Source organism: Colias eurytheme, chromosome 5, assembly GCF_061535395.1.
Source record: "Colias eurytheme isolate Ceu_HAF_F1 chromosome 5, ilColEury1 Martin Lab GWU primary, whole genome shotgun sequence".
Classification (NCBI taxonomy): domain Eukaryota; kingdom Metazoa; phylum Arthropoda; class Insecta; order Lepidoptera; family Pieridae; genus Colias; species Colias eurytheme.
Window position 1 is genome coordinate 11,089,874 of NC_142984.1, and position 25,112 is coordinate 11,114,985.

The following is a 25,112-nucleotide window of genomic DNA, read 5'->3' on the forward strand; positions in this document are numbered from 1 at the left end:
TAATAATTGTATGAACGATCCGAACGATCGGTTCTGCCATTCTCGAGCTATGCGCTTGCTAAAAAGTGTTGGCATTTTGTTATAGAAGTTAAAGGGATGAATTCTCAACAGAATTTCATGATTGACCACCAATAAAAATCTTATTTTTCCTATTCTAGACTAAGTCTAGACTGAAGAGACTGATTAGCTTATTTCTATTGTAGTTTTTTTGTAAAATTACAAGAAAATTAGCTTTTAATTCGAAGTTTAAATATTTTTATGTTTTTATTTAGATCTGTGCGACCACGAACAAACGCAAGTGCTACTTTATGCTTCAATTTTGGTCATGGCAACTTTTTTCTTAAATGCTGTCATGCTCAGAGGCTGTCATGTCATACGTGAAACTTCTGTCTTCTGTCACTGACCAGTGACCACTGTCAAAAGTCAAAACTCAAAACGTAATGTATTTTTGTAATCAGCTTCTTCTGCCGTAAACAAATCCGGTTTAAAAGAAATAGAAAAATATCAAAATTCCACTCAAGATTAAATAATTAAAATTAATCTACTTATCGTAATTTTAATTATAAAAAATTGTACAAGTAAGTGTCACTAAAGTTTTCCATATATCAAGTGTAGGTATGTATTTTGCTACTTTAATCGTGGCATTAATAAAAACTTATTTTTTGTACATAAAGCTATTAAATTAAATTAATAGCAACGATAAGGTAAGATCTGGGCACCAGACAAGTGTATAAATGTACTAAAAATCTTAATTGCTAAGTACTAGCATTAACTTTTCCAAATTATTATCATACGATTACGGATTGTATACGTATTCATAAGTAGATAACTTTTGCATTGCCTTTACGATGTATTAAACATTCTTTATTTTTATAGAATGTCGAAAGATAATGTTTCAAGGATATTTACATTTTATTTATATTCAATAATTAATGTACAATAATATGTATGATAATATTTCTAATTATCTGATAAAGACATTTTAGATAATACACAATTGCTGCTCATGTAATAGAAATACATAAAAGTGTACACTACCAATACAATTTGTATGTTAATGTTAAGTTTAAGTATTGGATAGTTTATTTTTCTAAACCCATCTCTTATGAATAAACATTACTACTTATAATTGAATTACATGTATAGGAGTAAAATATCATCTCCTTGACTTAGTGAATGAAACATTACAACCAAGGGAAGTAATGTCTAAGTAAAGTAGGTTACTGAAAGCAGATCACATTTCATAAATATTTAGTCTTCTGTGCCATGTTTTTACACGCTTTATATTAGCTTCACCTGTATGTTTGTTTGTTTGTAACCGACTTCTATGGGCGCGATTTTGACCCACTTTAAACGGCCAGATTTCGTTCAAACTTTGTAGATTTATTGAGGACCGATGACAATACACTAATTTGATAAAATTTTCTATTTTTTAGTTCGGTTTTCTATAAAAAGCGTGTTTTTTTAGTTTTATTAAACTATTATTATTATAGAAATATTGTTCATTGATCAACATAACAACTAATACTATAAAGGTTGAATTTGTAATGTGTTAAAATATAATAATATAATATTATAAAGAGGAAAGGATTGTATGTATGTATGTATGGTTTTCACGCATAAACTACTGGACCGATTTTGATGAAATTTGGCACAGATAATCTTTAGACCCTGAGAAAGAACATAGGCTAACTTTTATTGCGAAATATTTACCACGGGCGAAGCCGGGGCGGACCGCTAGTGTGTTAAAATTTAACTCAAAAATGATTCAACTGTAAAAATTATTTTAAAATTGCAAAGCTACATCTTTACTCCACCCTTAAAGCGTCCATACACGGTCAGCTCGAGCGGTTAACGGCTGAGCGACGTACACAGACTGCTCGAGTGGTCGGTTGTTGACTGCTCGAAATGTCGCTACAAACCGCGCAGTTGACGGCTTGAAGCGGTTGCGACGGCTTGAGCAGTCCGTGTACGGCAGTGAATAAATGTCCATAGTTTACCATGTGGTCGCAGATTCAAGCCGTTGGCCTTAAGTGCTTGAAGAGATCTGTGTACGGCATCCCTTATTATTTTCTTATTTAGCAATTATGTGCTGTAAGTGAAGGAAGTTCTTACTTTTCACAATAAAAAAAAACTTATTTGTAATTTTCAGATGGGTTCTGAATCCAAGGTAGTGCTGGTAACAGGAGGGTCAGGATTGGTTGGTCAGGCAATCAAGACAGTGATTGACGAGGAAAGGAAGTCAGGCTCTGCGGAAGTTGTCAATGAGAAGTGGATATTTTGTGGCTCCAAGGATGGTGACTTAAGGTATAATTTGTTTAGTTACAGGATTAGTTTAAATAAGCTTTATTTTTTTTTAATGAAAACAAGCCAAGACAAATGATATGATCAAAAAATCAAAATATGTACCCACATATTTTACATACAAAACAATAAAAATAATATTATTTAAATTTTAGTAGCTAATTTCAAAGAAACCTTAAGAAAATACAATTTTCTCTTGATTCTACTAGATTAGTTCACATACTTTTCTGTTTTATTTTAAATCAATCTTGGTCCTGGTCATACCGAACAATGTATTTATAATTAGCTGAGACATAAGTGGTTTTTAGAATAATGTTTGCAGAAATAAAGAGGAAACGGAGGCATTATTTGAGAAACACAAGCCCACTCATGTGATCCACTTAGCTGCTATGGTGGGCGGCTTGTTTCACAACATGGCACATAATTTGGATTTCTTTGTAAGTTTTTTTTATAATTAATTTTTGCTTATGCATATATGCCTCTTCCCAAACTAATTCCCGCATTGGCATTCCTGTACAGGTAGACCTTTTAGGTAACATGTGTGGCAGCTATTAGGATTAGATTCCCTTTGCATCAATCGATCTAAAAATTTTATAATAGGACAGAAAAAAAAAACGAAGCGCAGATATCAAATGTTGTGTAATGTTCCAAGTATTATTATTTTAACATTACCTCTGATAGATATTGGATTACAGTATCAGTCCATAGCTTAGCTGCTGCAGACCGCAGTGGCGAATTTACGTCATATAGCTTAAGTCAAGGGCAATATGGGTTCAAAAATTTATTAAATTAGTTTCTCATTGAATTGTTGTGTAAAAACATAAACAATTAATATATAATTGAAGAATTATCATATTATGTACTGACTGTGCCCCGCGATTTCACGAGCTAAGACCAACAGGTGGTTTTAGCATGATGATATAGGCCTATAATCTTCCTCGATAAATGGGCTATCTAACACCGAAACAATTTTTCAAATCGGACCAGTAGTTCCTGAGATTAGCGCGTTCAAACAAACTCTTCAGTTTTATAATATTATTATAGATAAGAGACCTAGTAAATTATAAGAATATTTTATGCCTTATCAGTCTATAACGAAATTTATTAAAAATATTTTATACTATTAACACAACAATAAAATTACAAGTCAATTGTATGACTCATATTTTTATTAAAAACTATGTTGAAATCTTCGTTTTCTAATTCCAGCGTGACAATATGGCCATAAATGATAATGTCCTGTACGCCAGCTATAAACACAAAGTGCAGAAGGTTGTGTCCTGTCTCTCCACGTGTATATTCCCCGATAAAATTACATATCCTATTGATGAGACTATGGTAAGTGTTGCAATAATATATTATTAATTTAATTGTGTTTTCTAATAAGTTTTGCATACTTGTACAATGAATCAGACTGCCTTTTAAGGTGATTTTGAGATTTTGATTTATTTTATTGTAGGTTTGTAAAAATTGTATATATGTACATTGTACTTTATTAATTCTATGCATTGTTCTCATTAAGTTGACGTTGAGATTTTGTTTTGATTCTTGTTTTATTAAATAATATTGTAAGTTTTTTTACAACAGGTTCATAATGGGCCACCTCACAGCTCCAACTATGGTTACAGTTATGCTAAGAGGATGATTGATGTATTAAATAGGTGAGGTTTTATTGTATTATATTTAGATTTTTAATTTAATTTTAGTTTTACTTTGACTTGGATTTGTCTTAATATTAATTTTGATTAAACTTTTCATGGACCATCAATGTAATATATTTATTAAAATTATGGTTTTCATTTTCACTTTTGGACATCACCTTTCATTTTCATTTAGTCTTTTCAAAATTAAGAGGTGAATTATTTTACTTTTCTCCGCAGCAGTCATGCCAGCAGCTCAGTAACATGTTTTTTTGTATGTAGTTACGTGATTCAATTTTGGTGCTAAATAAATCATCATTTCGAGGCTATAGCTACTTAACTCCTCAAAGTTTATGGATTTTGGCTCTAAAATCACTACCACAACCTTATTTTAACTAAGCCACTTTACCACCATTTTGTCACGTAAACTCAAGTAAAACTTGTCCAGGGGCTACGCTGAACAGCACGGATGCCGCTTCACATCAGTGATACCGTGCAACGTGTTCGGGCCACACGACAACTTCTCGCTCGCCACCAGCCACGTGATACCGGCGCTGATACGCAGGATGGACGATGCTGTGACGAACGGTGAGATATTATACTGTCCAGGGGACATGCTGAACAAGTCAGTAATACCGTGCAACGTGTTCGGGCCACACGACAACTTCTCGCTCGCCACCAGCCACGTGATACCGGCGCTGATACGCAGGATGGACGATGCTGTGATGAACGGTGAGATATTATACTGTCCAGGGGACATGCTGAACAAGTCAGTAATACCGTGCAACGTGTTCGGGCCACACGACAACTTCTCGCTCGCCACCAGCCACGTGATACCGGCGCTGATACGCAGGATGGACGATGCTGTGACGAACGGTGAGATATTATACTGTCCAGGGGACATGCTGAACAAGTCAGTAATACCGTGCAACGTGTTCGGGCCACACGACAACTTCTCGCTCGCCACCAGCCACGTGATACCGGCGCTGATACGCAGGATGGACGATGCTGTGACGAACGGTGAGATATTATACTGTCCAGGGGTCATGCTGAACAAGTCAGTAATACCGTGCAACGTGTTCGGGCCACACGACAACTTCTCGCTCGCCACCAGCCACGTGATACCGGCGCTGATACGCAGGATGGACGATGCTGTGACGAACGGTGAGATATTATACTGTCCAGGGGACATGCTGAACAAGTCAGTAATACCGTGCAACGTGTTCGGGCCACACGACAACTTCTCGCTCGCCACCAGCCACGTGATACCGGCGCTGATACGCAGGATGGACGATGCTGTGACGAACGGTGAGATATTATACTGTCCAGGGGACATGCTGAACAAGTCAGTAATACCGTGCAACGTGTTCGGGCCACACGATAACTTCTCGCTCGCCACCAGCCACGTGATACCGGCGCTGATACGCAGGATGGACGATGCTGTGACGAACGGTGAGATATTATACTGTCCAGGGGACATGCTGAACAAGTCAGTAATACCGTGCAACGTGTTCGGGCCACACGACAACTTCTCGCTCGCCACCAGCCACGTGATACCGGCGCTGATACGCAGGATGGACGATGCTGTGACGAACGGTGAGATATTATACTGTCCAGGGGACATGCTGAACAAGTCAGTAATACCGTGCAACGTGTTCGGGCCACACGACAACTTCTCGCTCGCCACCAGCCACGTGATACCGGCGCTGATACGCAGGATGGACGATGCTGTGACGAACGGTGAGATATTATACTGTCCAGGGGACATGCTGAACAAGTCAGTAATACCGTGCAACGTGTTCGGGCCACACGACAACTTCTCGCTCGCCACCAGCCATATGATACCGGCGCTGATACGCAGGATGGACGATGCTGTGACGAACGGTGAGATATTATACTGTCCAGGGGACATGCTGAACAAGTCAGTAATACCGTGCAACGTGTTCGGGCCACACGACAACTTCTCCCTCGCCAGCAGCCACGTGATACCGGCGCTGATACGCAGGATGGACGATGCTGTGACGAACGGTGAGATATTATACTGTCCAGGGGACATGCTGAACAAGTCAGTAATACCGTGCAACGTGTTCGGGCCACACGACAACTTCTCGCTCGCCACCAGCCACGTGATACCGGCGCTGATACGCAGGATGGACGATGCTGTGACGAACGGTGAGATATTATACTGTCCAGGGGACATGCTGAACAAGTCAGTAATACCGTGCAACGTGTTCGGGCCACACGACAACTTCTCGCTCGCCACCAGCCACGTGATACCGGCGCTGACACGCAGGATGGACGATGCTGTGACGAACGGTGAGATATTATACTGTCCAGGGGACATGCTGAACAAGTCAGTAATACCGTGCAACGTGTTCGGGCCACACGACAACTTCTCGCTCGCCACCAGCCACGTGATACCGGCGCTGATACGCAGGATGGACGATGCTGTGACGAACGGTGAGATATTATACTGTCCAGGGGACATGCTGAACAAGTCAGTAATACCGTGCAACGTGTTCGGGCCACACGACAACTTCTCGCTCGCCACCAGCCACGTGATACCGGCGCTGATACGCAGGATGGACGATGCTGTGACGAACGGTGAGATATTATACTGTCCAGGGGACATGCTGAACAAGTCAGTAATACCGTGCAACGTGTTCGGGCCACACGACAACTTCTCGCTCGCCACCAGCCATATGATACCGGCGCTGATACGCAGGATGGACGATGCTGTGACGAACGGTGAGATATTATACTGTCCAGGAGACATGCTAAACAAGTCAGTAATACCGTGTTCCATCTATAAAGCCTTTTCTACTCAAGTTTGTTTGCATACGTTATTCTGAATTTGTAACCACATATTTAACATACTAATTTTTATTTATTAAGTTTGAAATCTAACATAATTTAATAAAAATTAAGAAAATTTTGAAAGAATTAGTCAATAATTACTGAAAATTACAAATTAATCATTTGCATCACGTAATGGGGTAACCCAAATTTTAAACATAATTCCAATTTCATTTTAAGTATTTTATATTGTTTTTCTATTCCAGGCGACAAAACATTCTCAGTATGGGGCACGGGGTCCCCGCTGCGTCAGTTCATTTACTCGCTCGATATCGCTAAGCTTTTTGTGTGGACACTACGTCACTATGATAGTGTGGAGCCGCTTATATTGTCTGGTGAGAACTAATTTTTTTTTTTTCGAGTAATTGATGAAGTGAAAATGATCTACTCGCCAGTAAAAGTGCTGTCCAAAGCGATGTCAGTCACTGTTGGCAACACTAGTGTACAGTGGAGCACAGGCAAATAAAAATGTTTAGTTTGGTATTTCATTAATTTATGAAATACGTATTAAGAAATGGCGTTACAAGTAGTTAAAACTTAAAATATTTGGCCCTAACCAAGATCTAAATACTACGGAAAGCATTAATCTGCTGCTGAATAATAATAATTTTATATTCTGTATATTTAGCACATAAAAAGCACACCTTGTAGAAGTAGTAGATGCATTTCACATATCTTTGTTTCTATAAAAATCAGCTTACAAATCTTATTTACATTTCCAGTGGACGAAGAAGACGAGGTAACAATAAGCAAAGCAGCGGAAGCTATAAAGAAAGCACACGGGTTTACCGGCCAAATTGTATACGATACTAGCAAAGCAGATGGGCAGTATAAGAAAACAGCTTCTAACAAGAAACTAAGGTCTCTTTACAAGGAATTCACGTTTACCCCCTTTGAGCAAGCCATACAAGATACTGTGACGTGGTTTAAAAATAATAGGGAACATGCTAGATTGTGAAAATATATAATTTATTTATGTTTGTTGTGGTTTTATTTGATAGCTGATACTGATATGGAAAGTAATGGGATTTTCGATGCTCTAAGGCGGCAAATTTTAAACAAAGTCCATAATAATAATACAAAATTACTATTTATAAAAAAAATACGTGTGGCACTCGAGGACTGTCGCGGTAAAACTATAATTGGTCCAAGATCCCAGAGCCGTAAGACACAACTTATTTTCTAAGGCATATAAGTTTCGGTTCACAGTAGTCACTAGTCTCAAGTGTACTTTTTAATATCTGAATGTTTGTGGAGCTCTACCAGTGACACCTGCGCCACCTGAGCCAAAACTTTTATCAGACGCTTTAAAGCTCCAACTTAACTTTATTTTTAAATGTCTGATTTTTATTATATGTTATTAAGATAACTATTACATTGTTATATTTAATCAGTCAGACAAATTGCAATGACCAAACATCCCCTAAACACCAAAATTACTCAAACATTAGTATAACCGCGAGTGGAGGGTGTTAGTTTTTTTTTGTAACGGAATTTTTACATTCGGTCGCCGCGCTCAAGGCCCACGATAAAAGCTATGCAATAGCTTAAAAAGTCCATTGTCTTACGATAAATTTTTAAACTGCACCTACAGTCTACATCATTATTCAGTATATTTTTTTATGCTGGAACAACTCTGAGAAGCGATTAGCTCTGCCAAGTAGGAATTGAAAAAAAAACACAAATTATATTTAAAATAATATTTATTTAACTCCAGTCCTTAATAAGCTAAAAAATTCATAAATAAAACTCGGAGATGTAATACAATGTCCAAATAACAGGTATAATTTTTAGTTTTTATTATTTCATCATGATTACATCTATTAAGGCAATATTAAAAGAACAAGGTCCACAAGTCATACTGTCGAATTACATAATATCACAAAATTAATATTTTGAATAACAAGTAGTTACAATAAACAAACACATTTTTAAATTACTCATTAGCGTGACAAACATTGAGTAAACAACACATGGCAACATTTTTTCGTGACAGATAATACAATTTGAATGTTATGAGTTATGACTATGTTCATTGGAAACATTAAATTTACTAGGTACTAGATGATTTAAAACTAATTAAAAAGCGAGCCCATGTTCGTCGTAAGTAACAAAGATCTTCTCAATGGCCGTGACGTAGGCCGCTGTGCGCACGTCGAGCCCCAGGTTGTGTTTTGATGCCGCTTTTTTCACGTTCTGAAATTTAAATAAAATATATTTCTTATATTATAAAAAATATGAAAATGCTTTAAAGGAAATAAACACTTATTTTTTATTTAATACTAAGACTTCTGAGCACGGGATTATTTATTGCTTATTTAGTGGGAATGTCAGTATAATTCTAAGTGATCGACGGCATGTTGACAAAATGCTGTAAATGTTTTAAAAATTGCATAAAAACTAATTGATCATTGGATCGCAAGGAAAAATGATGTTCGGGGTGCGGTGCTTATCGCTACTCAAAAAAAATGGTGTTTTTTATACGATAATTAATTATGTGCCGGTTTAAGGTTGATGTTCCGACCGTCCCTCCATACATTTTTGATTACCTCTAAACACTTAACACAGACACTATTTCTTTAAAACTAATCATTTTATCACTTCTCTATAATGAAATGTGTGCGCGTTCGACCTTTTTAATCAATAATTTACAATATTTACTTAGAAAAACAACAGTAAAATACCGGAAAAATTTGACACTTCTACAGTAGTGTGCGTGACTTTTGCCAAGCGAAACACGACATAAAGCACGACATCTAGCGCATAGACTATATACTTATTACAGATCTAGCGCGTCAATGTCTAAACGAAAGGCGATGTTTAGACATTGACGCGCTAGATGTCGTGCATTCGCGTTCGTTATCTTATGCATAATGAGCATAATTCTAATAAATCAAAGTTCTGTGTAAAAATTGAGTAATTTCATTTCCAATCGTTCAAAGAAAATAACAATAAAATAAAATAAAACTAATGACCTTAGAAACTATGTTTTTTTTTATTTATTACTCATTATTGTTCGTCCGTCGTAGGTCTGTAAACTGTATTGTACACTGAAGGTAAATGGTACTGTAGGTACTTTAGTTCGGCGTCGTCGCTCGTCGGCTTGATATAAAATTACATTCTTGATTTCATTGACACGCGCTATGATTTGCGCGCGGAATTTCTTGTGTTGTGAATTTATTTTTGTATGCTATGCATTTTAATTGATTCAAATTGCAATGTTTCTCTAGTATGCATTTGAGACTATATTGTAAATTGTAATAATTGATCGTGGGTATAGTAATTAATTATTCTAATAACGCAATTAGTAATATATGTATTTTCGGTGGGATTCAAAACAAAAAATTGGCCCGTGATTTTTATGAAATTTCACCACATTGCAAATCACATCAATCATAGTTCATACACATGTATGACGAAAGTGATTAGTATTGTGGCTAACATTGACTCATCAGTTCATCACTGAAACCAGTGATAAATCAGTACCTATATCATATTGTGTTTGAATATTTTTAAACAATGATATAAGTATACAATTATTATAAATCGGTAAACTATCAAAGTAATCACAAACTTGCAAACATTGGTAAAATGTCCAGTAGTTTATGAGCCTATTCATTACAATCAAACAAACAAACAAAGTTTTCCTCTTTATAATATTAGTGTAGACAAACACTATGAATACGATCACGAATGCAAATTCGGGGATTTTCTAATTATTGCTAAATAATAATTGAATTCGTTTTGAAATACTCTATAATTTTTAGTGTATAAATAGACATTTATAATGTGGTGCTCATTTTTTTTGTACTGCTAACGCTATTGTAGGTACCTATTTTCGTTGTTTTATTTCAAGTGAACACGGCCATACAATTTTGTCACGAGCCGCCTATGATTGTAGGTACTTTTGTTAGGCTCCTTCGTCGTCCGCGTCGGCTCGAAAGTTCTTGATTTCATTGTCACGCGCTATGATTTGCGCGCGGATTTTCTTGTGTTGTGAATTTATTTTTGTATTATTATTATTTTTTATTTTTTTTTTATTTTATTGATTCAAATAAAATATTTCACTAGTATGCATTTGAGACTATATTGTATTATGTATAATTTATCGTAGGTATAGTTATTCTTATAACGCAGTTATATTTTCGGTGGGACAATTTGACCCGTGATTTTTCTGAAATATCACCACGTTGCAAATCACATCAATCATACACACGTATGACGAAAGTATAGTGGCTATAATTGACTCATCAGTTCATCACTGAAACCAGTGATAAATCAGTATATCATATTTTATTGTGTTTGAATATTTTTTAAACAACGATATATACAATATTATTATAAATCGGTAAACTACCAAAGTACTTCCGAATTTTCAGACAGACAAACAAGTAGTTTGAACACGCAGTTTTCTTATACTAGTAGCAAAAATCAAAACCATAATATTATGTTTACCTACTATATTTTACTAAAAGTCGAGTGCGTCGAAATCGTAAATAATAATATGTTTTTCACCTTCCTGGTTATTTTCCCATAGTAAATAGTGTTTTAGGTTTGTTGTTGTAGGTAGGAATAATAATAATTATTCTTACATGTTGGTTATGAAATGTATATTGAAATAATTTACTTTTACAAATCATTAGTGATATAAGTTTTGAGTGAAAATGCTTGGATCAGCATAATATTATATGGTACTACATGTTTTGATAAAAAAAACAATAGTGTAATAAAATAAAACTGCGTTTTATTGTAATCAATGTTGACAATTTTAAATTCCAAAATTATTGATCAATAAAATAGTTTACACCAACAAATATAACTTTTATTTTTATAACAATCGTTCATAATATAAACCGTAGCAGGTGGCGTTTTGAAGTTCTGTCTACTCATACAGAAAAATGGAAAACTTGTTTTTTTTTGTAAACAATTTATTACTCATGTTGTTTGGCAACTCGAAGCGTGGTCGTCCGTCGTAGGTACTTTTGTTCGGCGTCGCGTCGTCGTCCGCGTCGGCTTGATATAAAACATTCTTGATTTCATTGACACGCGCTATGATTTGCGCGCGGAATTTCTTGTGTTGTGAATTTATTTTTGTATGCTATGCATTTTAATTGAATCAAATTGCAATATTTCTCTAGTATGCATTTGAGACTATATTGTAATAATTGATCGTGGGTAGGTATAGTAATTAATTATTCTAATAACGCAATTATATTTTCGGTGGGATTCAAAACAAAAAATTGGCCCGTGATTTTTATGAAATTTCACCACATTGCAAATTTTATATTATACAATTACAATTACAATTATTATAAATCGGTAAACTATCAAAGTAATTACAAACTTGCAAAATATGCTTTTCCGAATTTTCAGACAGACACACAATTTTATTAGTTTGTTTTAGCAAAGTAGGTACCTATACCTATACGCTTACGTCGCGCGTCGCGTCGTCGAAAACGGTGCGCCCAGAAAAAAACATACCTAATTCAGTTACAATCCTTTTTTTGTTCCGTAATTTATTGTATTTATTCTAATACGATTTTTTTTATTCGTCGGCCAGTTCTACTAGGTATAAAAAGATAAAATTGAAATATAATTATTGTAGCGACAGCCATATTATGTTACTATGTTTTCGTAAATATGTTTTTCACCTTCCTGGTTATTTTCACATAATCTTATTCTTATATATAAAAATGAATCGCAAAATGTGTTGGTAAGCGCATAACTCGAGAACGGCTGAACCGATTTCGATCATTCTTTTTTTATTATATTCCTTGAAGTACGAGGATGGTTTTTATGTAGAGAAAACGTAAATATTATGTACCACGTGCGAAGCCGGGGCGGACCGCTAGTATATATATATAAATGAATCGCAAAATGTGTTGGTAAGCGCATAACTCGAGAACGGCTGAACCGATTTCGATAATTCTTTTTTTATTATATTCCTTGAAGTACGAGGATGGTTCTTATGTAGAGAAAACGTAAACATGTACCACGGGCGAAGCCGGGGCGGACCGCTAGTCTTATATATAAAAATGAATCGCAAAATGTGTTGGTAAGCGCATAACTCGAGAACGGCTGAACCGATTTCGATAATTCTTTTTTTATTATATTCCTTGAAGTACGAGGATGGTTTTTATGTAGGGAAAACGTAAATATGTACCACGGGCGAAGCCGGGGCGGACCGCTAGTCTAATATAAAAATGAATCGCAAAATGTGTTGGTAAGCGCATAACTCGAGAACGGCTGAACCGATTTCGATAATTCTTTTTTTATTATATCCCTTGAAGTACGAGGATGGTTCTTATAGCTAGAGAGCTAGTTAGTTTAGTTTTAGTGCAGTGGCAGTGTAAATGTTGTTGTTGAGGTTATGTAAATTTAACACTTTAGTTAACTACCAAGATATAAAGAAATGAGGATAGGACACAATAACTATTGGTTGAGGTATTTATAAACTCATAATATACTTTTAAAAAAATCACGTTTTAATAAATTTCTAGAATTAAATTAGAACAGCTGATTCAAAATAGCCTAAAAAATCTTAATAATAATAATTACGCTTCACAGCAAGAAGAAATGTACCATATGTACCCGCACAAAGTCGATATTGTGTTGCCTACCGTTCGACTCAATGGCTAGGGTTGTAACTACCTTTAATAATTATTACCAAACTAATAAACCGAGTGATGCGAAATAACCATAATTCTTTTAGAGTTTGATAAAATGATCAGGCAGGTTTTTTCTTTAATCCTCTGAATTCTCGGTTACTAAATTGTATCGTTGAAATTATTCTTAATCGCGTAAATTTAATAAATAATCATATGGAAAACACTTTTCATTTGTTTTTTTACTTTCACGCCCAACTACTATACAATAATTACGTTGTTTCGGTATTTTGACGAGAAAACGCAGGAAACATCCGTTGTATCATTTTAGATAGATTGTATATTTTGTATCTGTAGAATTGAAATCAAAGCTATGTATATGTTGTCTCCATTCTTTTCTTATCGGATTGTTGATCCCAATGCGAATGCGTCACTTAAATTTTATAAAAGACAATTAAGAACATCAAAAATAAAGTGATACGTAAATATTTCACAGTGCAATATATTATGTAATTAATAATAATTATATATTTATGAAAAAATAATTACATCAGATTTAATAATAGCAATTGTTTTGAATGTACATAATATGAATAAATGATTACATCATAATAGTAATAATCACAATTGTTTTATTTCCCATTTGTTGCAACCCTAGCATATTTTCATGTAGCAGCAGAAGTACCTACACTGGCGGCGCGGCGGCATCGTGCGACATCAAAGGCATTGCCTTACTAGGTAAGTTTATAATGACTCATTTCTTTTATTATATAATTTACGTTTTACTTTTACAGAATCCGATTCAATGGATTATGAAGACGAGTCACACAACGCCATACGATAGTGATGATGAATGAACATTTCAATGAATGCATGCGTGTTTTTTTATGTTGTTTTGTAATTGTTAATTGTTTCATAAAGAAATAAACTAAATATTTAAATGATGATTTGTTATTTGCAACACAACTTTATATTTGAGATTCTTTACAAATGTATATTTAGTTTTGTATCATCAAATTTATAAATTTTATTCCATAGTTTTCAAAATTAAATGTAAATGACCATAAAAACATTAATAAAGTAAATCATTGATGTAAGGTCAGGGAACGTAATACATATATACATCTGACCATGTAGAAGCTAAGTCTTGTTGACTGCTGAAGTCTGTAAAGTTTTGTTGTCTGCTGAAGTCTGTACGCAATGAAAATGTCTGCCGTTTCGAAAATAAGTTTTTAAGACCCTAATAAATAAAATATATGAATGGCAGATCTGGTCAAATACTTTCAAAATTGTATTTTTTTCAGCACTTTCATAAGTGTCTGCCAGAATGTTATCCGCGTGATAATGGTCTGCCATTGTTATTTTCCGATAGTAATAATAATCTATTTTCAAATATCAAAATGGCAGACGTGGTCAAATGGTTTCAAAGTTCGCCAAAAATTTCCACCTGTCTTACCTAAGCGCGCGCCCCGTCCACCACTCTGGGCTTAGTGACTCCTCATCTCATGTGTAGTAGGTATAGGGGAATCAACACACAAAAATCCAGGTCTGGTCAAATACATACAGGTAGCTTTGCGCTAGCTCTCTATTACTTCTTATGGAGAGAAAACGTAAACATGTACCACGGGCGAAGCCGGGGCGGACCGCTAGTAAATAATAAAATAATAAATAGTGTATTAGATTTGTTATTGTATCTTGTATACCTACGAATAATTATTCTTACGTCTTGTTGGGAAATGTTCAAATACCTACCTATTGAAATAATTTACTGTTACAAATCATTAGTGTTATTAGTTTTGAGTGAATAGGCATGGATCAGAAATTCAGAATATAATATGCTACTAACTACTCAAATACATACATGTTTACACAACAAACACCACTGACCTCTATAAGTTATAGAGGTCAGTGACCGTCAGTGACAAACACTATGGATACCTACGCTCGCGAATGCAAATTCGGTGATTTACTAATTATTGATACCTAGTCATTGAATTCGTTTTGAAATAGCCTGTACTTTGTAATTTTTAGTGTTATAGACATTTATAAAATGTGGTGCTCATTTTTTTTTGTAATAAATTATCCTGCTACGCTATTGTATTTTCGTTGTTTTATTTCAAGTGAACACCCATACAATTTTGTCACGAGCCGCCTCTGGCCTCTGGGTGAAATCAACCAGTCAAATGATTTTTGTTCTAATTGTATTTTGGTAGGTAGTAGTTTGTTTAGAATTTACATTACCATTGTTTAATTTTTATTTTGTATTTGCAGTAAAATAAAAAGATGAAAAACTTCATTAGGTATATTGTACGACACCTCACTCTGAATCGCGCTAGCGAAATTTTTTCGTTACAGAGCACATATACAACTTTCGGACAATCTTCATTGAGGCCGGCCGGCAAATCGAGTATGTCGAAAAACTTCACTTATTCGATGGAGGTATTCTACCTTCCTTCCTCCACAGTTGTGGGACCCCGACGTGCATTGAACACGCAGCTTTCTGATACTATTAGCTAAAATCAAAACCACAGATATGTCTGTGATCAAAACCATAATAATATTTTTACCTATTATTTTACTAAAAGTCGAGTGCATCGAAAATCGAAATCGTAAATATGTTTTTCACCTTCCTGGTTTTTTTTCCATAGTAAATAGTGTTTTTGATTTGTTGTTGTATGAATAATTATTCTTACTTGTTGGTTATGAAATGTATATTGAAATAATTTACTTTTACAAATCATTAGTGATATTAGTTTTGAGTGAAAATGCTTGGATCAGCATAATATCATATTTGCTACTTCAAATACATGTTTTGATAAAAAAAAAACAATAGTGTAATGTAGGTAATAAAATAAAACTGCGTTTTATTGTAGGTAATCAATTTTGACATTATTTATTTCCCAAAATTACAATAAAATAGTTTACGCCAACAAATATAACTTTTATTTTTATAACAATCCTACTTCCTACTAATGCGAAAGTTTGTGAGGATGTGTATGTGTGTGTTTCACGCAAATACTACTGAACCGATTACAATGAAATTTAGCACACATATAGAACGTAACTTGGACACATTGAATAGGTTTTATCCCGGAAACCCCACGGGAACGGGAACTATACGGGTTTTTTTTTGAAAATGCGGGCGGAAAGCTAATCGTTCATAATAATATAAACCGTAGCAGGTGGCGTTTTGAAGTTTTGTCTACCCATAATGTGAAAAGTAAATCGTAATTTAAACATTATTTCAAAATAACATCGAACAATGCGTCGAACACATTCATTTGACATTTCAAATAGAAACTATGACATATGACGTTTGCAAGAGAGATAGATATAGGTATGTGTCAAAACAAAACTTTTACTTTTATTTCTATTTATTCGGTATAATTACAACTTAATAGTGATAAATATGATCATTATAAATACAAATAGGAATTAACAATATCACGAACACGACACAACTAGTATTTTACCGATTCCATACGTAGTCATACATGTTTCAAAAGAAAAACTTTTACTTTTACTATTATTTCAATTTATCCGGTTTAATTAAGACTTAATATTGATACATATGATCATTATAAATACAAATAGGAATTAACAATATTATAACGAATACGTGGCACAACTAAAATTTTACCGATACCACCCGTGGTCATTCTCCTTTGTGGGTCATTTGTAACAGGATGGCGGTTCTACAGCGAAAAAAGAAAAATGATGGTCAGAACGCTGATACCGGATACCTTAAGATACTGTAATATAAAATATTACTAGATTAGATAAAATATTATAGGTAGTATCTTCACCGTGTGTGACGCGCTTTACATTCACGCCATCTAGAGTTAAATCTTTATCATTTTTGTATACGTCTGTGTGTGTAAACGACCCTGTATGCAATGACAGATGTTATAATGCATTTTTTTACCAAATTGGGTGGATTTTAAGGCAATGATATGACATATTTCAATAAAATATAATATTCAGTAACCGCCATGACTATTCCTACGACCTTAATCTTTTCCAATTACGCAAAAACTCAAATAAACTAGAAATGTAGAATTCAGCGCCATCTAGCGGGACATTGGCTGGGAACAGATCGTAGGAATCACCTTAAGCACTTATAGCTTTCTTTACCTAGGAAAGAAATTTCAGTTGATTGTCTGTGTTTTACAGGATAAAATGTCCCATCTGGTTTTTAGAGAGCAGTTTTTAAACTACAATATTATCTGTTCATAACATATTATAAGAGGATAGAGATTTTATACGTACATTACAAGCATTAATCATAGAGTACTCCAGGCCAGAGGTGACAATATGTTTCTCACTAGCTCCCGACATGAGCGACTGGAACAGCTCTGTGGGACGGATCTTTGCGTCTATGTTCGATGTCTTCAGCGATTGTTCTACGGAATCTGTGGATAATTTTAGACTTGAGTTTTATATTGATACTAGCTTTTCGCCCCGGCTTCGCCCGTTGTACCTACATGTTTACGTTTTTTTTTCATAAAAACTATCCTATCTCTCAAGTTGGATCGAACTGCACATGGTGCGAATTTTATTATAATCGGATAAGTGGTTTAGGAGTCCATTGAGGACAAACATTGTCACAAGAGATTTATATATATTAAGATTGATATCAGTGATACTTGAGAACAATAAAAATAAGTAAATAATTGTAAATGGTTACTGTGTGTTGTTTTAGTAGACTATTTTCAAAAAAATTCAATAAACACAACACGATGCGAATGTGCGAGCGAAATATTACAATATACTTAGTAATTAAATTATTTATGAGCATTTATTATCAATTTAAATATAATCAATAGAGTCTAAACTACAAACTTCTCCATTCCACACATACCCAACAACGCAGTATTTGAGTCCCGCCAGAACTTAATAGACAGTTTCCCAAAACTGACATGGTTCAAGTTCTTCAGAAACTCAAAGTACGACACAGTGACTCCCCCCGCATTTGTGAGCAAATCGGGTAAGCAGAGGATTCTCTTTTCACGCAAGATGGCGTCCGCGGCGGGCGTGGTCGGACCGTTCGCACCTTCTGTTATTATCTGTGGGGGAAAAAATCGATCTGTGGATTGAGGTATTATTATAGAGAGGACACTACGAACAAAATCTACACACAAAATCTAATACACTTTGTAGATATTCTGCCTATTATTACTTATAAATTAAAACCAATCAATGTAACAAATAAAAATATTGTTTATCTTATTAAAAAAAATATGAACAAACTTATCAATTAAAACCAATCAATGTAACGAGATTGGTTTGAGACGATTGACTCTAACTCGTGTTACAAAAAGTGTAGTAGCGATAGCCTCTCTAGTACGTAGTACATGTAACTCAATGCAATAATGCGTTAAAATTTTCTACTGTTTGAGCAACACAGTTATAAGTAATAAAGTTTTAACTTGCTCATTATAGAATGAGCGTTCAATTTTATTACAAAAAATACGAGCTATTCTTCGCATTTTTTTTTCATCTATTTTCGAATCAAATATTATATTATTATAGTACCTATCTATTAAAAATATTTTAACCGTTGACCATTAAATTCTATTAGAACTATGATACAAAAAATATTTCGTTAAACCGGAAAAAAATGTAAAATGTTATTGACATTATTATGGTAACTTTAAGAATCAAATGTGAATATCTGGCAACTATGTTTGGACCACAGTCCATGAGTGTGATAATTTTATTTATCTCAACCACATTCTTTATAAATAAGGTGATAGAGTCGTACCTTACAATTAAATTTACAAGCGTTTTCCGAAGTGATCGTCTTTTCCAACGCAGCGACGACCAGAATATCACATTTCTCATACATAAGCTCGGGCCCGCACTCCTGCGCTCCGGGGAAGCCTTTCACACTGCCTTTGTTCTTCGCTTTGTATTCCATTAAGTCCTGTTTATTATAATGATATAATTATAAAAAATAATGGAAAATACCCAGATTCGTCAAACATAATCGGTAATGGTCGGTATTTAGCCGTGTAAAAGGTACTAAATTTTTGTTTCTATGTCATCATAGACATAGTCTGCAAACGTACGATTCGATTTGTTGTAGTTTTTATTTTTATTTTATCGACATTCATCTTCGTTTTCGAAAAAAATAATTGTAAGCTAATTTTGGTCAAAATAGAAACCATTTTAAGAATATTCAGGTTTATGGCAATACAGGCAAAATTTCATTTTAAATTCTACAACTGGAGAGATGTTTTCCTTATTTTTATAATTTAAATTTATTTACATTTTAACTCACCATACTCTGAATGCCTTCATTGTTCTTAAGACAGCAGTCGAACTCCACCACACCGATGATCTTGACACCACTGTCCTGTAAATAGACAGCGGTCCAACTCCCCACGTTGCCGAAACCTTGGATGATCGCTGTTTTACCCTGGAAATGTATTTATCAACATTTTATTATTTGCTGTAAATTTTCATCACATAATTTTGATGCGACTTTATTATTGTGTTTATTATGCTGCCAGCTAATGTCAGATATTTTTGCTGCGTACGGGCAGATAATATTGAGCTCGTTCTTGTGACAGATATTTTTGATAATCTCCCTAAAGCTACGATTTTTGTATCTTTGAATATTTCCAAAGAAGTTTCACTTCTAACACGTGTGCTCTGCACACACGCTCTTTTTATACGCATCCTGCTATACTAATAAAGCAGGGATGTTAAGGATATGAAGTTTCGGATACGGATTGGATACGGATATGAAATTATTTCGGATTATCCGTTAGTTTCGGATAATTTCGGTTACGGATATTAAAATTTTAAGGAATTTCAAAAGTAAAATACAAATACTTAGCTAAAATTATGGTTTTATCGGGTGTAATCGTTGAGTGTGTACAGGCGAATTTTTCGTAACTATTACAGATATCAAAAAACTTTAAACTGATATCGAAAGTACATTACCTAATGAATAAAATGACTATAATAACTTTTTAAAAATAAAACGGGAAATATCGAAAAAAATTACATTAAACTCTCCGTTCAAAGCAAATGTTCGAAGTGACGTCCTCGTTTTGGAATACCAATGTATTCCACATCGAGCTCTATTTACAGTTTCTAAATGAATTTTCATTTAAATTTACGAAGTTATTTAAGCACAAAACCAAAAAAAAGAACCATAATTTTTCATATTACATGTTTGGGATAGTAATATCTCATCTTATATATAAAAATGAATCGCAAAATGTGTTGGTAAGCGCATAACTCGAGAACGGCTGAACCGATTTCGATAATTCTTTTTTTATTATATTCCTGGAAGTACGAGGATGGTTTTTATGTAGAGAAAACGTAAACATGTACCACGGGCGAAGCCGGGGCGGACCGCTAGTACTAAATGTATGGGAGTGATTGGTGTAAAATTTTTGGACATTTCCCGATTTAATTTAAAAAAAGTTATTATTATCATTTTACTCATTAGGTAAAGGGCTTTCGACATCAGTTTAAAGTATTTTGATATCTTCAATAGTTACGGAATAATCGCCTGTGCACACTTAACGATTACACCCTGTATGTCACCATTTGGTAGAAATTACAATCAGTCTGTGAGTTTTGAATAATTCAATCTTGCTATCAGTGTGTATTTAAAATGAAAATTATTGTAAATAAATATTGAGTGTTATCTTATGTATCTAAAATAAAACTGTAATGCGCGCGGCTTGTGTGTCAGCTGCACCCGGCCGATCAAAACAACAAGTCATAACGTGTCTCAATTAAGTTCCGCCCCTATCCGATATTATCCGAAACTTTTATTTCGGATTCGGTTACGGTTACGGATATTTTTTTATATCGGATATCCGATAGTTTCGGTTACGGTTACGGAGCTCCCTAACATCCCTGTAATAAAGGAATAACATTTCATCGGTAATTATTTTTTTTAGAAATAATGCCGTTTTTCCTTAAAATTTAAGAATATTTACAAGTAATACTAATGTCACCATAGAAATCTAAATAACAATGAATGACACTGTCGACCGTTCTTATTATCACGTTTGACACAAATTTCAACCTTATTCCTATGTGTTTAGGTTCAAAGTTATATTTATTGAAAATAAACGCCCTCTGTTGTAGAAAAGCCGATTTTTTTCGAATATTTTTCTGAGCAAAAAGAAACAAAACATCTCATGTACCTGGGGATGTTATTCGAAAATAAACCGTAAAAGCGTGCGTTAGGGTACTTAATAAAAGGCTGTATTTATTTTTTAAAGTTAGTTTTCACTAAAATGAAGCTGTCCAATAAAAGGCATAGTTTACTATTGTGTGTACTGTTTAGTTATCGGTTTAAATGTGTGGTTTTTGGCTACAGTGGTTTTCATACTAATTATGACATTATAGCACTTCTATAGTGTCTTGTTATTTAGATTTCTATGTATTCACCACATGTCACCTTAAACCCCGGCTCAATCCCAACGAGCTCACACCACTGCGGGTCGTGCACGAACTCGCTGGTAGTAATGTACACGCCCCGGCCGGTCGCCTCCACGCGCCCGTGGATCCCCCCGCCGTTGATCGGCTTGCCCGTCACGCATGCTGCCGCGTTTAGATCGTTGTAGCCTGAGATATAATAAATATTTCAGGACAATTTTCATACACGGTAAGATCTGATCCCATACTAAGCCTTAGATGACAGACATACCTAGATATATTTGGCACTAGAAGAAAGGTAGGTATGGTAATAAGCATTTAGACATAGACTACATTAGACTACATTCTTGCAAATAAATATAATTTGAATTTGACACGTAAGTATAAAGCTTCGCTTCCAATCCTCCTTCGTTCCTCTATATTAGAAAACGAGGGCGAAACAGCAGGTGAAAGGCTAATAGAATAAAAAAAACTTGAGGGGTGTCAAGGGACAATCGGATGGAACGAAGTTTTAAGAGAGACACAGAAAAACACGCGTACGTCGCACGGCACAGCTAGGTACAGCAAAAAGTGTCGTTACAACTTTTCGTCTTAATTTTTTCCACCTGAGCCCCCTTTCGCAACGCGCGATAAGGAACTTCGTTTCAATACCTACCTACCAAATACCTACGAACGATGCTGCGTTTACTGTTTAGGTGTATTGTGAAATATCGTCTATATTTCACAATAGACGTAGAGATACCTATATTTTGTCACAAAAAGAAGGATACAGTGAAGCAAATCAGAATAGATTATAGAAAATATTGGGAATTTTCAAGAGACGAATTAACAGGCACTTTCTAGGCGGGCGTGACTTACCACCTTAGATCTCGTCACCACTTTCCATCAGGTGGGACTGGGGTCAAACGTCCACCTAAGTATAAAAAAAAAAAAACAAACAGACAAACTAAAAGTGCTCCACCAAGAGAAAGAATTCCTTTAAAGGAAAATACTTATACCTATTACCTTTTCAGATAAACCAGCCATAATTATTTGCTACAGGAAGTTGTAGGATTGATATTAAACTAAAAATAGCTATGTGATATAAAATTAATTATTTGTTACTAATTATTATATTGGTTTTTGCATTTTATAAATAGATCGCGATAGTACATAATTAAGAACAGGAAAATTTATGTTTAGTCTTCATTAGCATTACTAATTGTGCCAAGATTTTATATATCTCATTAAAATATATTAATTAATTCTTCATATCCATTATGTATAAATAGCTTGTTATAATGTAAATAAATTACCCAAAGTTTTAATGTAGGTGTCCACAATCCACGACATTTCTCTGCCCGATGTATTCACATCGGGAGCGGGGACGTCTATTCCAGCTCCTGTAGTAAATAAGATTAATTATATTAATTAAAGTCGAAATAAAGTTAATTAACCCACTTGAAAAAATAACTACATAAACTGGTCCTCATAGCGCTTTTTAAGTGCGTAGTACGTACCAACTATGATCCCACCTCTGATGTGTGCGTTTAATTTTAATAAAATAAAAAAATCTTATCAATAAATAGTGTAGGTACTCTCAATTATACTAATGTTAAAAATAAATTAAAAAAGCAGTTTATTTTAGTAGAATAGATTACCGATGTAATTCTTCTTAGCCAATTCTAGAGTGTATCGTCGTGTTATCCTTTGTAATTCTGCTACTGTATATTTTTTTGGATTTATTGCAACACCTGTAAAGTAAAAGGTATACCTACAACTTAAAGTCTCCATTTAAAGATTAGAAATGTAAAAGAGACGCAAACTATTCTACGACTACGACTAAAAAATATTCCGAAAATTCTCAAATTGGAGCGACAATTTGAGAATTTTCGGAATATTTTTTAATAATCATAAAATATTAAAATTATAAACTTTAGGTCAAAGTATTAAGAATTTCCGGCTACTAAGTGGAAATATAAAATAATTGCCAGACCTCCTTTAGCCCCTCCAAAGGGAATATTAGAGCAGGCACACTTGTATGTCATGAGAGCGGCGAGGGCCTTCACTTCTTCTAAATCTACTTGGTCTGAAAATCTGATTCCTAGAAATGATTTGGTGTTAATTATACACTTTGTAGAACAAGTTTAGGTTTATGAAGTTTTCTAGCTGTTGTTATTTCTAATTTTCATTTTTCAGAAACACTACAAAAAGTTCATAACTACGATAAGCATTCCATGATGCACATTTTATAATGATGATAAATTTTAATTATAATAAAAGCTATTAAAAGTTAGAAATAAGTAGAAAAACTTTGAAATTAAAATTTGATTGTGAACACTAAGTGCGTGAACTCACATAGGTATGTGAGTTCACGCACTTAGTGTTCACCTACAAATTGCGTTACAAAGAAACGTCTAGACTTTGTACCATATAGTGCGCACTTCAACGTCTTATGGCTGGCATCCACTAGGCGGATCGGGCCGGGCCGCATCGCAACGCAAAAATACGCCGGCCTATGTTTTGTATGAAACATCGTCCATTAGAGACGGCCCGTTGCGATGCGACCCACCCCGATCCGTCTCTAATGGACGCCTAGCATTATAGGTGACAAAGTTTATAATTTATATAAACCTAAATACTAAATACATAACTATTAACTACAATAAGTAAGTATAAAGTATTCACCTCCTTTACAAGGCAACCGATGAACGCTATGCTGCGAGCGGTACGCGTGAACTATCTCATAGTCACCGTTCTTCCGTTGCAACGGGAACTCGAATTGTAACGAGCTGTTGCAGGAGCCCATCACCTTCAATAGTTTTGTATTATTAAAACTAGAGTCAATTGCATAAACTGTTTACTATCTAAAAGCCCAATACGAGAATATTTAATGTATATTAATAAAGCATGTAGGTTTTTTCAGCATTATACGGGTAAAGATCAAACGTTAGTTTGATTACTTTTCAGAGTTTAATTTAATCAATCAATCTACAATACGCACTTGAAACATAAAACCAGCTTTAAGAACGTAAAATAACACTCCACATACCTTTAGAATACCAGCCACTCTTTGCTGTCGTTTCTTATCCGAAAAGTGTGTGTGTTTCTTCAAATATTCCACCAACGTCGGCTCACAAACTTTCACAGCGAAATGGTAGTAATATTCTACCATTTTATAGAAACTTGGGTTAGGATCATCCATAACCTTCTTTAAATGTTCAGGTATTTCATAATTTCTAATGCTCAATCGAATGGGCCCACTTTTTAAAGTTAATCCTAGGTTTATTATTTTCTTATATAGAGGAGTTAAAGCCAT

The 25,112-nt window shown here is 34.6% G+C and overlaps 2 protein-coding genes across 2 annotated transcripts; one reads left to right on the forward strand and one right to left on the reverse strand.

Annotated features, from left to right (window-relative positions):
• The first annotated feature begins 396 nt into the window (after positions 1 to 396).
• Gmer (GDP-L-fucose synthase-like protein) lies at positions 397 to 7,780 on the forward strand. The gene is made up of 8 exons (XM_090102140.1): positions 397 to 578; positions 2,153 to 2,307; positions 2,627 to 2,741; positions 3,514 to 3,642; positions 3,892 to 3,965; positions 4,393 to 4,532; positions 7,007 to 7,135; positions 7,523 to 7,780. Exons 2-8 carry the CDS (start codon positions 2,153 to 2,155, stop codon positions 7,756 to 7,758), a joined length of 978 nt encoding a protein of 325 aa, XP_089958266.1. The 5' UTR covers positions 397 to 578; the 3' UTR covers positions 7,759 to 7,780.
• Positions 7,781 to 8,760: 980 nt separating this feature from the next.
• On the reverse strand, positions 8,761 to 25,112 carry LOC149908675 (glutamate dehydrogenase, mitochondrial-like). The gene is made up of 11 exons (XM_090102141.1): positions 24,846 to 25,112; positions 24,482 to 24,605; positions 23,790 to 23,897; positions 23,455 to 23,547; positions 23,110 to 23,196; positions 21,837 to 22,003; positions 19,689 to 19,826; positions 19,170 to 19,331; positions 18,267 to 18,471; positions 17,675 to 17,817; positions 8,761 to 8,996 (listed from the first exon to the last, which is right to left on the reverse strand). The coding sequence occupies exons 1-11, from the start codon at positions 25,110 to 25,112 to the stop codon at positions 8,880 to 8,882; spliced, it is 1,611 nt and encodes a 536-aa protein (XP_089958267.1). The 3' UTR covers positions 8,761 to 8,879.